Raw genomic sequence first — 16,353 nt, forward strand, 5'->3', positions numbered from 1 at the left:
TCTGTAAAGAGGTCTGGCGCCCTCTTCTGGCCTTCAGGCATACACACAGACAGAATATTATATACATAATAAATAAATAAATAAATAAATAAATACATACATACTCCAAGTAGAGTGAAGGATGCAACGTACTATAAAAGATGAAAGGTTAGAAAGGGGAAGGAATGTCAAAGGGAGTTCATGCAGGCATCACGTGACAATTATGTGCCAGTTCAAAAAATGAGTGAGGGGGACAGAAAGATGGGTCAGTACATAAAGGCGTCTCCTACTCATCCCGACAGCCTGAGTTCGATCCCCAGAACCCACGTGGTAGGAGAGAAGCAACTCCCACAGTTTGCCCTCTGACCTCCACATTCATGTTGTGACACATGCATGCTCACACACCTTCATAGATTCGATAAACATATGTAAAAAGAAGAAGAGGAAATGCATTAGGTAATTTCACTATGACAGCATGATCACACACCTTCATGTACTTACTCACTAAATAAATAAATGTAATAAGAAGAGGAGAAAATGCATTAGGTAATTTCACCATTTACATAAACTACCAGATACAGTTTCACTAAGTGATTAGAAGTGTGGGCATATGTGTGTTGTTGTTGTTGCTGCTGCTGCTGCTGCTGCTGTTGCTGCTGCTGCTGCTGCTGCAGATGGAGTCAGGACTGTGTATTTCCTAGACACACCTGCCTCTCAAGCCTCTCCTGGGAGATACCGCCTATGGGGTCAGAACAATTTTCAGTTCTCTCTTTCCATCACGTGAGTTCTATGGCTAGAACTCCAGCCATCAGACTTGCTGACAAGCCTCTTTAGCCCCTAGCCATCTTGCCAGCCCTCCTCCTCTTCCCTATCCTCCTCTTCCCTCTTCTCCTCTTCATTTCTTCACAGGTCACATAGCCTAGAGTAGTCTCAAACTCTCAATCCTCCTGTTTCAACCTTCCAAGTTCTGGGGTTTTGTGTCGCCATACCCAGCTTTTCTAAGTTACCTAGAGCTGACTTAAATCTCCGCAAGGTCTACCGTCATATTTGCACACCACCGTTTACTCTTACATGCTGCACACCTGCATTTACTGAGCCACTCCTGACAGCCATTTATCCTGCTGGATACCCAGCAACTTTGTCATCAGGTCTTATGAGCACCAGGGTATGATGATATCAATCAGATACCCTCTGAGTCAGGGCTGGAATCCAGAACTGTATCAAAAAATTCCACACAAGAAGCTAAGTGACACATCCCTGTGATGCCAGCACTAGGGAGATGGAGGCAGGAGTATCCGAAATTCAAAGTCATCCTCAGCTACACAAAGAGCTTGAGGTTAGTATTGGCTAAATAAGATACTGCCTCAAAAGTAAAGAAGAGGCAACAAACAAGAAAGATTGGAATGTGTCGGTTGGTGGTGGCGCATGCCTTTAATCCCAGCATCGGGAGGCAAAGGCAGACGGATCCCTGTGAGTTCGAGCCTAGCCTGGTCTACAAGAGCTAAGTTCTAGGACAGGTTTCAAAGCTACTGAGAAACCTTGTCTCGAAAAACGAAAACAAAAAGACTGGAAAGATAGTTCAGTAGTTAAGAGCACTTGCTGCTCTTGTAGAAGAACTGCAGCTCATAACTGTAATCCCCACGAGTCTGAGACTCTTTTTTTCAGCACTGGGTGTAATTTTGGAGCCAGGAGCCTACTTCCACTCAGCCTCACCTTGGCCAGCAGCAGCACGTCTATGAAGTCCAAGGTTTTGCCTTGCTTGGCCTTCAGCCATGCCTCTGCGCCCTGCTGGTGCAGTGCCCGCCGCCGCTCCTGGATGACTTCGGTGGTGAACTTGTGCACGGTGTCGCAGGCCCGGCGGAAGCGCCGCCCGTCGGCCGTGAAATAGTAGATGAAATCCAGGTAGTGATGCAGGCGGTATTGGCGTTTCACCACCAGAGCGCTCAGTTCGATGATGGAAGAGATGTAATCACTCATTCTCCTGCAGAGAGAAGGGCAGTGAGCCACCCGCGCGGCCCAGAGACATGCATGAGCCCCGTCTCCATTGCATAATGACAGACAGAACTTCTGTATTATTTTGTTATTTTTTAAATTGTTTTTATTTTATGTGTATGAGTGTTTGCAGCATCTATGTCTGTGCACCAGCTGTGTGTAGTGCGTGAAGGGACCAAAAGGAGTCTGATCCACTGGGGCTGGAGTTACAGTTGATTGATAGCTGCCACTTGGGTATTTGGAACTGAATGCCAAGTTCTCCAAAGCAGCAAGTGCTCTTATAGCTTGGCCACCTCTCCAGGCCCTGTACTCTGTGTGTCTGTCTCTGTCTCTCTCTGTCTCTGTCTCTATCTGTGTGTGTGTGTGTGTACGTGTGTGTGTGTGTGTGTGTGTGTGTGTGTGTGTGTGTGTGTGTGTGTGTGGCTGGAGATGGACTCCAAGGTTTTGCGTGTACTGGGCAAGCACTCTACCAACTGAGCTATATCGCCAGTCTTTTTGTGTTTTTTTTGAGACACAGTCTCTTGTTGCCCTGTCTTTACCCATCAAGTACTTGGATTGCAGGCTTGCACCACCACCACATGACTTATTCTATTTAAAGGGTTTTGTCTTATTATTCTTTTATTTTTATTTTACATGTACGAGTGCTTTGCTTGCACATCTGTGCACTATATGTGTCCCTGGTGTGCTCAGAAATCAGAAACAGGAGCTGGATCCCACGAAACTAGAATTACAGATGGTGCTGAACTGCCAGGGAGGTGCTAGGGATCAAACCGGGTCCTACACAGCAGTATCAAGTGCTCTTAATCACTAAATTATGTCTCCAACCCGTGAGGGTTTTTTTGTTTGGTTTGGTTTTGGTTTTGGTTATGCTTTTTTGGTTTTTTGAGACAGAGTTTCTCTGTGTAGCCCTGGCTGTCCTGGAACTTGCTCTGTAAACCAGGCTGGCCTTGAATTCAGAAATCCTCCTGCACCTGCCTCCCAAGGTTTGGGATTACAGACTTCTGCCACCACAGCCAGCTCGTGTGGGGATCTGAGTGTGTGTTCACCACATGCATGCAGGTGCCCTAGGAGGCCAGAAGAGGGCACCAGATACCCCTGGAAGTGGAGCTATAGGTGGTTTGTTAACTGCTTGCCCATCATTTGTGCTTAGAACCAAATTTCCCATCCTGTGCAAGGGCATCATGTGCTTGTAACCACTGGTTCATCTCTTAAGCCCTGTTCCTGGATTATTATATTTCATTGCACAAGAGTAAAGATGGAACCGAAGGCCTCCTACTTCAGAGTTGCACCATCAGCCCCATAGGGAATATTTGGGAAATGAACAAACCTATGTGATTATTATTTTATTAGTTCAGTCAACAACTATTCACTGAATGCTTTTTACAAGCCAGGAAAGATCCCACATTGTTTCATCCTGAGAGCATCTCTCAAAATCAGATATTTTCATCTTTGTTCAGCAAAGGATTAGGGGTGGTGGCTCCCTCCTGTAATCCCAATACTAAAGAGGGGGAATCAGGGATGATCAAGAGGCCATCCTGGGTACTGTGTGAAAGCCTGTAGGATGGGATGGAAGTATGACCCAATAGTTAAGAGCACATGCTAGTCTCCCAGAGGAATAAAGTTTAGTTCCCAGCACCCATGCTGGACAGTTCACAGCTTGCCTGTAACTCCAGCTCCGGGGCCTCTGACACCTCTAGGCTCGATGGCCCCCTGTACTCATGTGCACATGCCTGCCCATGCATGGACACAAAGGCATAGTATGCAAAGATAAACAAAGTTTTTCGTATATATTTTAAAGGAGGAAAAGAACGTGGGCATAAGGAAGGAGAAGGAGGGAGATAGGGATGAAGAAAAATAGCAATACAGAAAAGAGATGAAGAAAAAGAAGATGAGGAAGGAGAGGGGATAAGACCAAATAAGAGAGAAGAAAAAGGATAGAAAGGACAAGAGGAAATGAAGGAGAGAAAAGAGGAAGGAGAGGGAGGAATCAGAGAAAGAATGGGGTGGACATTTCTGTGCTGTGCCCTCTCTGTGGAGGAACAAGGGAGAGCAGCATTTCCTGAGCATCCACTAACTGTGAGGACACTGGCTGACACCATTTTACCTCCTTAATTATGTATTTATTAATTATGTATTTATATGGGGTTTTTGCTTGCTTGCTTGCTTTTGAGACAGGTTCTCAAGATGCAGCCTAGGTTATCCTAAAGGTCACCGTGCAAGCTGGCCTTACCTCAGAGCAATCTTCCTGCCTCTGTGTCCTGAGTGCTCAGTTTAAAGGTGTGTGCCATCTAGCTCTGTGGGGTTTGTGAGATGAGGCTTCACTAAGCTGTCCAGGTTAAACTCACACTCAAGATCCTTTTGCCTCAACCTCTCAAATGCTGCAATTATGGATCACGGGTGTGGACTACCACACCCAACCAAAATCTCACTTGATCCTTTTTTATGATCATTTTTTATAGGAGAACGGAGGCTTAGAGAGGTGATGTCACCTTGGGGGCCACCAGGAAGAAAAAGAAAGAGAACAAGGTTCAGGGTGCACAGCCAAGCTTGCTTCACAGCAGGGAGGGTCCCGCTCTCCTTCCACCCCCACCTACCCTGGGGGGGGGTCACACTCACTCCTGGCAGTCACTGTTGTAACTGAACACACATTTCTGAAGGCTGTCCAGGGTCAGAAGACTGACATGCTCGAACATATCGAAGGAGGTCACCGAGCCCTCTGCCAGCCGCCGCCGCCACTTAGCCTGGAAGGGAAACACGAGGCCACCAGGCGTGAAGACCGTGAAGACCGCAGACCACAGCTGCTCAGACAGGAGCAAGGGGGACCCACTGCCAACCCAGATGAGTCTCGGGACTCACATGCATGATGTCTGTGCTCTGGTTGAAGATCTTCATGTAGGGCTTCAGGATGTCAAAGTGGAAAGCAGGCGTGAGCAGGCGGCGGTGTCGGCTCCACTTGTTCCCTTTGCTGAGCAAAAGTCCATCCCCTGAACCCAGAAAACCAAAGGCTAGAGACCGCTCCTCTCCCTGACCGAAGCCCTCCAAGAAACCCCATACACTCCCCATGATTTTCTTGTCTCAAAGACAACCATTTTGGCTCCCTTTTCAATACGAAGTGTGTTTAGAGACCATTGGAAAATGACAGAAAGTCAGGGGGCAACCCCACCTCCTGCCACATCTTCCCCAGCTGCCTGCCAGTGCCTGCTGTATGTGACCTCAATTTATCCTAAAACTGAAAGGTATAGGAAGTCTATACCTGTGTCAGAAGCAGAGGGAGTCTCCAGTCCCAAGATACACAACAGGTGAGCCTTTTTGTCCTCAACTAATCGGACAGGAATCTGAGGAAGGGACAATGCTAGACACCAGAATGACAGTACCTCCCTGAACAACTTAGCCAATGAGAAATCCAAAGGGCAGAGAAACATTAGAAATATAAAAACCTGGGGCTGGAGAGATGGTTCAGCAGTTAAGAGCACTGGCTGCTCTTCCAGAGGACCCAGGTTCAATTCCCAGCACCCACATGGCAGCTCACAACTGTCTGTAACTCCAATTCCAGGGAATCTGATACCCTCATACAGACCTGCATGCAGGAAAAACCACCAATATACTAAAATAAATCAACAAACATAAATAAATAAAAAAGAAATATAAAAACTAGTTGGGGTTGAATGGAGGGGGAAGGCAGCCATTTTGCCTGTTCTCCATGCTAGCACCCAACTTTGCAAAGTTGCAAAGTAAACTGGTTTCCTTCCACTGCTCTGAGTGAGGATCACCCTCCTCCCTGTGGCACTCACCTAACCAAGGCTTCAGGAAGCTGTAGAAAAACTCATCCTTGGGCGCAATGGCAGCTGTGAAGAGAGAAGAGGCAGCGGTGATCCCAGACCGAGTTCCGACCTCTGCTTATGACTTCCTTGGGCCTCTTCTCTGGGTTCCTGCCCTCCCATCTCTCCCCACCTTCACATCCATCCCTTGATAAATCTTATAACATGCTGATCTGAACCTAAGGCTCTCCTGTTCAAACACCTCCCATGGCTCCCCATTGCTCTCCCGGGAGAGCCTTGAGTTGGGCGTGGTGTTGCATGCCTGTAATACGAGCAGTTGATACACTAAGTCAGAAATCACTGTACATTTCAGGGCAGCTTCAGTTATGTGCATAATATGTTCCAGGCCAACCTGGGCTGCTGTGTTAATAGTTTTACTAAAAGGAAAGGGCCTGCTAGATATCTCTGTGTGTAAGGATGCTTCCTGCTAGTCTGATGACCTGAGTTTAATTCCTGGGACTCAGAAGGAAAAAGGGGAGAACTGACTCCCACAACCTGGGCTCAGACATCCACATACATGATATAGTGCATACTTATACATACGTGCACAAATGCACACACTAAAAATAAATACAAAAGAAACCCAAGTTTTAGGAAATCTGCATGTATATATGTATGTATTTATCTATCTGTGTGTGTGTGTGTGTGTGTGTGTGTGTGTGTGTGTGTGTGTGTGTGTGTGTGTGTAAGCACACACGTGCCTGGCACTTACATGGAGGTCAAAGGACAACTTGTAGGAGTCAGTACTCCTCTTCCGTGTGGGTCTCAGAGAGTAAATTCAGTTCATCAGGCTTGCCAACAATTGACTTTACCCACGGAGCCACCTCATTGGTCCTGAATGCTGGACTTCCTTATATTAAAAAAAAAAATGGGCTGGAGAGATGGCTCAGAGCACTGGCTGTTCTACCAGAGGTCCTGAGTTCAACTCCCAGCAACCACATTGTGGCTCACAGTCATCTATAATGAGTTCTCGTTCCCTCTTCTGGTGTGTACAAGGTGGAGAGAATCAAGTGTTGTTCTCTGCCCTCTTCATATGTACTACGGCACTTTAGTGCCTCCTCTCCCTTCCGGACATACCAAATAAAAGTTAATTTATTTTTTAAGATGCACCTATAATCCCAGCCATGTGAAGGTAAAAAGAAGTATCTGGGGCTCACTGGCCAACCAGTCTTCACAAGCTACAAGCCAGTGGGAGATCCTGTCTCAAAACACAAGATGGAAGCCACATGAGGAGTGACAGCTGGGATACCCTCAGGACTTCACATGCACGCATGCATATACACACACCCACAAGCCAACACACACACCAAAAGCTAGATATTGTCCGAGTCACAGATTAGGGAATCGTGAAGCTTTTTTACCCACATCCACCAAGTTTTCTGACTGGATCTGTTGAATTAGGAGCGGCTTGGCTGCGTCCCCAGCACCCGGCCACCTGCACGGCTAGCTTTATACCCGAAATAATTACACGGAAACGGTATTCTTTTAAACACTGCCTGGCCCCATTAGTTCCAGCCTCTTATTGGCTAGCTCTTACATATTAATCTAACCCATTTCTATTAATCTTTGTAGCCCACGAGCTGGCTTACCAGGAAAGATCTTAACCTGCGTCTGTCTGGAGTGGGACAATCATGGCGACTCCCTGACTCAACTTCTTTCTCTCAGCATCCTGTTCTGTTTTCTTAGCCTACCTAAGGGTTGGCCTATGAAATGGGCCTAGGCAGTTTCTTTATTAATAAGAAATCACTCCCACATCAGGATCTGGCTGCCATGACGACCAAGAAGCTCCAGAAAAGCAGACATGGCAGGTTTGGCAGAGCCTGAACTAACGAGGCAGGTCATGGGCCAGGGCTGAACCCCCAGCAGTTCTTCAAGGGGAGAGACTCCAGAGTGGCCTGCAGCATCTGGATGCCAGGGTGAATGTCCTGCTACTGATGGCTTCATACAGAAGCCTGGTATAATACTACAGTTAATCTGTGAAGTAGCAAATCATAAGCTTTGCAATGAGATCTAGGAAGGAATCCCATGTCACCGTGGGACATCATGTCCCCAAGACCTTCAAAGATGGGGGTGCTACTTGGCACTATGAGTTTCAGAACATCAAATGTGAATCGCAGATCTTCGTAGATGATGTTACAAAGATTGCTAAGAGAGGAAACCCAGAGAAATCAAAGCTGATGTAATGAGCTGGACTTGTGGCACACACCTGCAATCCCAGGAGGAGGTAGGAAGTTCAGAAGTTCAGAAACACCTTGGGCTATGTAGTGAGTTCAAAGCCAGCCTGGGACATTGCCTCAAAAAAAAAAAATACCAAAAACCTTTATCATTCAGTGAATGAATGGATCAAATGGTAGACAGATGAGAGAAAAAACAGGAGCTGGAAAAGGGGCTCTGAGAGTAAGTGTACTTGTTGACCAAGCAGGAGGACTGACTGTGGATCCCCAGAACCCGGGAAAAAAAAAGTTACAGCCCAGTGAGAAGCTTCAGTGGGTAAAGGTGCTTGTCACCAAGCCCAAAGACCCAAGTTAGATCCCACGAATCCCCATGGTTGAAGGAGACAACAGACTCTTGCAAGTTGTTCTCTCATCTCTGCTTGTGTGCTGTGGTTCACACCTGCCCTAACACACATACAAAATAAGAAAATAAAAACCAATTAAATTAAGTCAGGCTTGGCTGCAAGCACCTGTGATCCCAGAGCTGGGGAGTGAAAACAGAGTCTCTGAGGCTCACAAGTTTAGCTGGAAAATGTCGAGCCTTGAACTACAAGTGTGTACATAAACACATACATGTGTGTGCACACATGCATGCACACACACAGAGACACACATGCACACTTGTTTTTTATTTTAAAAGAATAAAGCAAAGGAGGGAAGGAAAGGAGAAATAGATAGTTGGATTGATGGATGGATGGATGGATGAGTGGATGGATGGGTGGATGAATCGGTGGGTGGGATTGGTGGATGGATGAAAAGAGGGATAAGTAGATGGGTAGGTGGTAGGTTAATGGTTGATATGTACATGAATGATTGAACGATTGAGTGGGTGGATGGATGGATGGATGGATGGATGGATGGATGGTAGGCAGATGAATGGGGTGGTAGGTAGGTGAGTAAGTGGACAAATGGGTGACTAGGTGGGAGGGTAAGAGGATGTGTGAACAGACAGACTGGTGGATGAATGGTAAGATGGGTAGGCAAAAATGGGTTAGTAAGTAAGTGAGTGGAAGGATGGAGGGGTGGGTGGATGGATGGATGGATGGATGGATGGATGGATGGATGGATGGGTGGGTGGATGGATGGATGGATGGATGGATGGATGGATGGATGGATGGGTGGGTGGGTGGATGGATGGATGGATGGATGGATGGATAAATGGATGGATGGATGGATGGATAAATGGATGGATGGATGGATGGATGGATGGATGGATGGATGAATGGATGGATGGGCATATGTGTGGTTGAGCAGGTGAACAGATGATTGGATGGGTGAGCAGATGAATACATGGAAAATTGCATGTATGCACGCATGGATGTATAACTGAGTGATTGGGTGAGTGGAATGACAGACGAGTAGATGAATATATAGGAATATGTGTGGCTGGCTGGCTGGATTAATGGATATGTCCTTCTTGTACACAAATGTTTGATTTAAGATGTGTTACATTTGTTTATGCTGTGGAATATCTGTTTAACAATGAAAAGATGTATTGAATTCTTTTATGTTGCAATTGTTTCACTTTGCCTGTCTAAAACACCTGATTGGTCTAATGAAGAGCTGACCAGCCAGTAGCTAGGCAGAAGAGGAATAGATGGGGCTACCAGGCAGAGAGAATAAATAGGAGGAGAAATCTAAAAGAGAGAAGAGGAAGAGGAGAAGCTAGAAAAGGAGGAGAGGAGGACGCTAGGGTACAGCCACCCAGTTATACATCCAGCCACGGAGTAAGAAGGAAAGAAAGATATATAAAATAAAGGAAGGCAAAAATCCCAGGGGCAAACGTAGTTAAAGAGAAATGGGATAATTTAAGTTAGAAAAGCTGGCCCAACTAAGGCTGGCCACTCATAAGTAAGAATATGTCTCCATGTATTTATGTGGGAGCTGGGTGGTGGGCCCCCAAAGAGTAAAAGAAAACTACACACCCTAGAAAAGTTTGAGTGGAGAGGCACCCAAGAAAGAGATACGTGCACCCAGTGTGACTCAGCCACCCTCGCACCCTTCCCTGCACTGGCAAACGCGTGCACAGTCATCCCTCATGGGCACACAGGCACGCCCCTTGTGCTGCCTTTCTGTGCCCAGCCCATGCAAGGTGAAGCCAGTGATCCAAGGATGGCTCTGCTCCACTCCCTGCCTGCGGGAGCTCCTGGGTGGGGTGGGAAAGGGAAGGAGAGGCCCACACCAGTCCATTATCAATTACCCGCAGAGGGCGTGCCAGGTGCTAAGAGAGCCACAGAGGTAGGGCTCCTGGAAAGGCCCAAAAGGCTTCGAAGAGGAAGAAAGCACTGAAAGCAAGGTAGCAGGACAGTCAACCTCTCTCGTCTTGACTTTGGAATCCAGGCTAAACTAGTCAGGAGTCTGACTGACACCCAGATCTGGTCAACTGCTGCCTGGCTCATATACCTGCCATTGGCCCTAGCACCCCAGGATAAAGTGGAGACCCATCTGCTTCTTGGTCCAGCTTCCTCTGAACTCTCAGTCTCATTTCCCACTCCCCAGGCGCACACCCTGCACTCTACGCACTCAGAGCACCTGAGTTCCCTTAAACCTTCCCACTTCTGTACCTCTGGACTGGCAAGCTTCTCTGCCTTGAACTCTACACCTGGTTAACGCCTACACATCCCTCAAAGCCTGGCTTTACTGATCCCTTTTCCAGGAAGCTCTCTCGCAAGGGGATCTCTTACTGTCCCATCCTCTAGCTCCTCCTCAACTCTCTCCCTGTTCTTACACGACAGTCATGCTAGAAAGAAAACTATCTCTACCAGACCAGCAGTCCACTTCAAGGGAAAGTGCTTGGGAAAGGCTCCTACTACACGGTGCCCAGCTCAGAGATGCTCATACACACAAAACTGTGCTTGACAGCCAGGCCTGGGGTCAGACTTCAGCCCTGCTGATATTTGTTATGAAAAACCTACACGGGTCACCGCTCTGACCCTCCATCTCATTTTCTTTATTATTTTTAATAATATTTCCGTGTATGAGTGGGCACATGTATGGGTATGAGTGCCATGCAAGGTATGCAGGCGAAGGTCAGAGGACACCCTGCAGGAGGAGGTTCTCTCCTTTCACCATGGGGTTCTGGGAACCAAGCTCACCTTTGCCTGCTGAGCCATCCTGCCCCTTATCCCGACAGATACTCCATAAATCTGCACATGTGTCATTGACAGATGAACCAACTGTTGGTTGGTTCGTTGCTCTAATTACAGTTATCACTTATTGGCAGCAAGCACTTGCGGATTGAGTACCGAACAATTAATGCACAGTCTCTGTGGAAAATGGCATGGGAATTCCTTAGAAAGTAAAATACAGGGCTGGGGAGTATGATTCAGGAGGTAAGACGCTTGCCTCCCAACGGTGAGGACTTGGGTTTGGATCTCCTGGAGCCATTTAAGACCAGACAGGGTAGTACCTCTGCAGTGAGGCGGGAGGTGGGGACAGGTGAAGGTCTCTGGCCAACAGCAGTGAACAAGAGACCCTGGACTCCACAGCTGACTCAGCAGGTAAGGGTACGTGCTTCCAAGCTCCATGCACACGCACATCAACATGCGTACACAAATAAAATATATAAAGCCTTTCTTAGAAAGCACTCAGGAGACAGGATTCAGTGGCAAAGCGTTTGCCAATGGTCCTCAAGGCCCTGAGTTCCATGCCTGGTATCAGGGAGAAAGGCAGAGGAGGGCCCGTAAGATGGCACCTGCCGCACTGGCCAAACAGCCTGAGTTTGATCCCTGGGACCTGCATTGTTGAAGGACAATTGATTCCCACAAATTGTCCCTGACCTACACGCACACACACACACACACACACACACACACACAAATTTTAAAAAAAAGGCCTGCGAGAGCGAACGCTTCCCGCAGGTTTGTTCTAAACAGCCATCGGGTAGCTGAACAAGTGAAGTTCGATCCATCTCTACAATGGATCATAAAAACAGCACAGTGCTATGGAGGGACCAGGAAGACAAAATGCTGACTGGGAGAAACCAGACCAAAAAAAAAATTCTGGAAGCAGCAAGTCCATCTAGATGGAAAGCAGGTTCTGGGAGCAGGGAAGTTCAGCAGGGAGGAACCAGAGGCAAGACTGCCTCAGGCGCAAGCTACTTGTGGGAATGATGAAAACCTTTGAAACTAGAAAGAGTGAGCTGTTGCACAACCTTGTGAACACACCGAGTCACACCAATGCACTGTACCCTGGGCTGGTTCTGCCTCCATAAGGAGAGAACACAGTGAAGGGGAACAGGGTCCAGCCTGGGCAACAGTGACAGTGGAGGTGGACAGACTCACAAGGAGGGGCAGGAGGGCTGGAAGCTCCCGGGGCCCCACACTACCAGAATGGTGGCACACATTTGAGGGGATCTTTGGTGTGAGCCAGCCTGAGCTAAATAAAGAGACCCTTTTCGGGGCTGGAGAGATGGCTCAGTTGTTAGCAACACTGACTGTTCTCCCAGTGGACATGGGTTCAATTCCCAGCACCCACATGACAGCTTACAACGGTCTGTAACTCCAAGATCTAACACACTCACGTAGACCTACACCAATTTACATAAAATAGAAATAAATTAGAAAAATAGAGACTCTTTTCTCCAAATACCAAGCCAGTCCCTTTGGGGCTATGAAGACAATCAGCTCCAGGCAAGGTCATTCTTGAAGATCCAATTCAAGAGGAATAGAGACTCACTCATCCCAAAGGATTAGGACTAAGAATGGCAGGTCTAAAAGACAGAGACCCCTGGAGGATTCGGGAAGGACTTCCTGGAAGACAAGGCCCTTGGAGCTGAGTGCTCAGAATGACTGAGATGTCATCAAGCACACTTGGGAGATAAGTAAGGACAGCAGACAGAAGTATCCATATCTGCCTCCCTGCCTGCCAGCTAACCATGGGATCACTGAAATGCTTGGTCATGGTGAGCAGATCACAATCTTAATGAAGAAAGTACCATGGCCTAGAATTGAGCAACACTTACCCAAATCTGGAGGAACAATTTGGATGAACAAATTACTTAGATGTGACTTCCAGTAGGTGCACAGCCTTGCACAGTTCCTGAGGCTCTCACATAGTCACCCTGTTTCCCATGTTGTTCTCCCAGCCTTTAGTGCCTGGCCCTCTTTGGTGAACTTCTGTTCATTCCTCAAATCCCTACTCAAGTAACCCTTCCTCTATAGTACCCTCATGTCTACAAGCCCAGGAAGGTTCTGGGAGTTGGAAGTTCACTCATGCCTTTGAGGCCCAACCAGCCTACCTGAAGCACCCAGCACAGGCTTGATGTAATCGGGATGTACAAGCACCAAGAGAGGCAGGAAAGGTCCAACCCATGCCAGGACGATGTGGTGCATGGTATCCAGGACTTTCTTCTCATTCTGAAGGCCCTTCTCGTTGGGAAGATACTGCGGCAGACAGAAGCAGGCAACAAAGACACAACAACTCAGCTTAGAATCCCTTAGTGAGGGGCAGGGGTGTGGCTCAGGGGTAGAACTCTTGCCCAGTATTTGTGAGAGCGTGGATTTCAAAGATAGCATCACAGGGAGAGGGAGCGAAAGAGGAAAAGAGGGAGAAAATAGTAAATACAGCAATAAGAATTGGATTTATCAAATATTTGATGTATGTCCTCTTTAGTTTTGTCACCTGGATGGCTGAGAATAGAGAGACTGTGCAAATCTGACTGACCTGTAGCTATGTGTGTGAGGAATTACCTTTATTGGTAATTGATGTAAGAGGGTCCAACCCACTGTAGTCATTACCACCCATGGGCGGGTGATCCTAGCTGTATAAGAAAGCTCCCCAAGCCAAGGGGAACAAGCTAGTAAGCAGTGCACCGCCATGGTTTCTGCTTCTCCCCTGAATTCCCCCAGTGATGGAAGGTGACCTGGAAGCATAGCCAAACAAACCCTTTCCTTCCCTAAGTGGCTTTAGGTCAGGGTGTTTTATCATAGCCACAGAAAAGCAAAGTACAAAACAATAATACAATATTAGTTTTAAAAATACTATTAAAGCATTTGTAGTGGCAAATGTCTGCTGTCTTAGCACTCGACAGGTAGAGGGCAGGAGGGCAGGAATTCAATATCATCTTTAGCTACATAATAGGTCTGAGACTAGACTGTGTTATAGGAGTTCCCTGTGGAGTGAGTGAGAGAAAGACAGAGAGATAGAGACACAGAGACATACAGAGAGAGAGGGGGGGAGGAGCTGGAGCTGGGCCTAGCAGTGAACTTCTGCAGCCCCAGCTTTCAGGAAGATAATAACAGTTATAGTAGCCTGGGTTACACACTAAGACTCTTTTCTCAGGAAAAACAAACTAAGCCTGAAAGCAGAGAAGGCCTTCTGCCAGTATGTGCTTGGAGATCAGCATGAATATTCACCTATAAGAAAAAGATATTTGGACCAAGGACACAGTTTCATAGGGGGCAGCTTAAGAAATGGGAAGTCAGTTCTGGAGACCACAGGAGGAGGGCAGGACAAGTCAAGAGGTTGGGGTTCCCAGTCCAGAAGACTTTGAACCTTAGCCTTCCTCCGGGTAGCAATGGGGAGCCATGGTGGTGTGTGAGCAGGAAAGGATTGGAATGATTGGAATCCAGAATTTCTCAGGAAGGCTAGAAGACAGCAACTTCAAAGTCAGGCTAGCTACAAAAGACAAGATTTTCCTGTGTTGCCCAAGATGAATGTCTGTGTTCTGTGATCATCCTAAGTAACTGGGTCCAAAGGTTTGTCACCAATGTGAACCAATGTTTATGTCTTGAATGGTGTGTGTGTGTGTGTGTGTGTGTGTGTGTGTGTGTGTGTGTGTCCCTAAGCAGGGACTCTCAATTTATGTTTAGCTCCCCACTTTTTAAAGAGACTCTTTCTGTCTCAGGCATGAGTTCCCAACAGTAACCTCAACACTCATAAGGCTGAGGCAAGAGGATTTGCTGTAAGCTTGAGGCTAGCCTGAGCTACGTACGAACCCCAGGCCAAGCTGAGCTGCAGAGTGAGACCATCTCAAAATAAAATTAAAAACAAAAATTTAGATGAGTCAGGCGTGCTTACATATGTCTGTAATCCCAGCACTCAAGAGGCTGAGGCAGAAGGCTTGAGTTTGAGGCTAGTCTGGCCTATAATGACAAGACTTTGTAAAAAAAAATGCAAAGAAAGAGTTAGAATCTCAGTATAGTATCATAGTATTCCAATAGTGAGAGTAGCTAGGTATGGTGGCGCACGTCTTTAATCCCAGTTTGAGAGGCAGAGGCAGGCAGATCTCTGTGAGTTCAAGACCAGACTGGTCTACAGAGCAAGTTCTAGGAAGCTAGGGATACATAAAGAGAGCTTGTTTCGAAACAAACAAGCAAAAAGAGCAAGACTCACCCTAACAGGTAAGGGTAGGGAAACAAAATCTCCAGGAGCCCCCTACTTGTCCCCACTCTAGGCCCCATACCCCAAATTTTATGGGCATCAGTATCTCCCAGCTACACTGGAATTGCTGCTATATATAGAACTACAGAAAGAAATCATCATCATCATCATCATCATCATCATTAACTACTACTACTATTTTGTTCTAGGCAGCATGGATAATTTTCTTTAAAGGACAGTTGGTTACCCTGGTAACTGTAGAGCCGCTATTGTACTAGTGGCTACATACAACCTGGCAGGTCTTTATTGTAACACTCAGCTCTGAGTAAGAGCACTGATGTCCACAGCCCAGTATCCAGTGGCCTACATTGCAGCTTCCAGTATTAGGAAAGTTAGCCAGCAGGGGGTACCATCTCAACTTTATCGTCAGCTCTGCCTCCTCCCAACCGTGTGACCCTGGGCAAACGCTTGCCTTCTCTAAGGATTGGTCTCCTACTACACAGAGTGAATCTGCTTCTAACCTCGGCCGGCCCAGCTCTACCCCGGTTCACTCACCATGCTCACGTGGCCCAGCAGCCAGTGGCGGCCTGGAGGCTCCGGGAAGCAGCTCAGCCTGCGACAAGTGGTGCGGAAGTCCCAACATAATTTGAACACCTGCAGGAGCAGGCGGAAGAGGAAGAAAAGGAGGAATAGCAGCAGCGTGGATACGGCATACACGCGAAAGGCTGTCTTCTCCAGCCCCAGCAGGTACAACACGTAGTCGGTGATGGGCAGCATCCTAGAAGACACGCGGGACTAATCAACACGACCAGGCTCCCGCGGGCCTGTTCCGCACACAGGAGGCTCACCCCCAACCTTCACTTTGGCAGCACACACACCTTTCTTTAGGAGACAAAGACAAATCTTAAAGGGGGCTTATTTTTAATTATGTGTATCCGGGTGAAGGGATCGTGCTTGTGAGTGCAGTGCCTGTGGAGACTAGAAGAGAGTTCCGAGTTATAAAGAGTTATGAGTGCTGGAAGCCCCAA

The 16,353-nt window shown here is 47.3% G+C and overlaps 1 protein-coding gene across 1 annotated transcript in view; it reads right to left on the bottom strand.

The window, feature by feature from the left end:
• Positions 1–16,102, bottom strand: part of LOC101984023 (cytochrome P450 4F22) — a 23,515-nt gene extending 7,413 nt beyond the window's left edge. Inside the window, exons 1-6 of the mRNA XM_026786017.1 lie at positions 15,881–16,102; positions 13,242–13,386; positions 5,763–5,816; positions 4,828–4,955; positions 4,588–4,712; positions 1,693–1,960 (exon numbers count right to left, since the gene is read on the bottom strand). Coding sequence (XP_026641818.1) covers positions 1,693–1,960; positions 4,588–4,712; positions 4,828–4,955; positions 5,763–5,816; positions 13,242–13,386; positions 15,881–16,102 — 942 coding nt within the window. The remainder of the gene's footprint in view (positions 1–1,692; positions 1,961–4,587; positions 4,713–4,827; positions 4,956–5,762; positions 5,817–13,241; positions 13,387–15,880) is intronic.
• Positions 16,103–16,353: the final 251 nt, after the last annotated feature.

Source organism: Microtus ochrogaster, linkage group LG3, assembly GCF_000317375.1.
Source record: "Microtus ochrogaster isolate Prairie Vole_2 linkage group LG3, MicOch1.0, whole genome shotgun sequence".
In the NCBI taxonomy this organism is placed as follows: Eukaryota; Metazoa; Chordata; class Mammalia; order Rodentia; family Cricetidae; genus Microtus; species Microtus ochrogaster.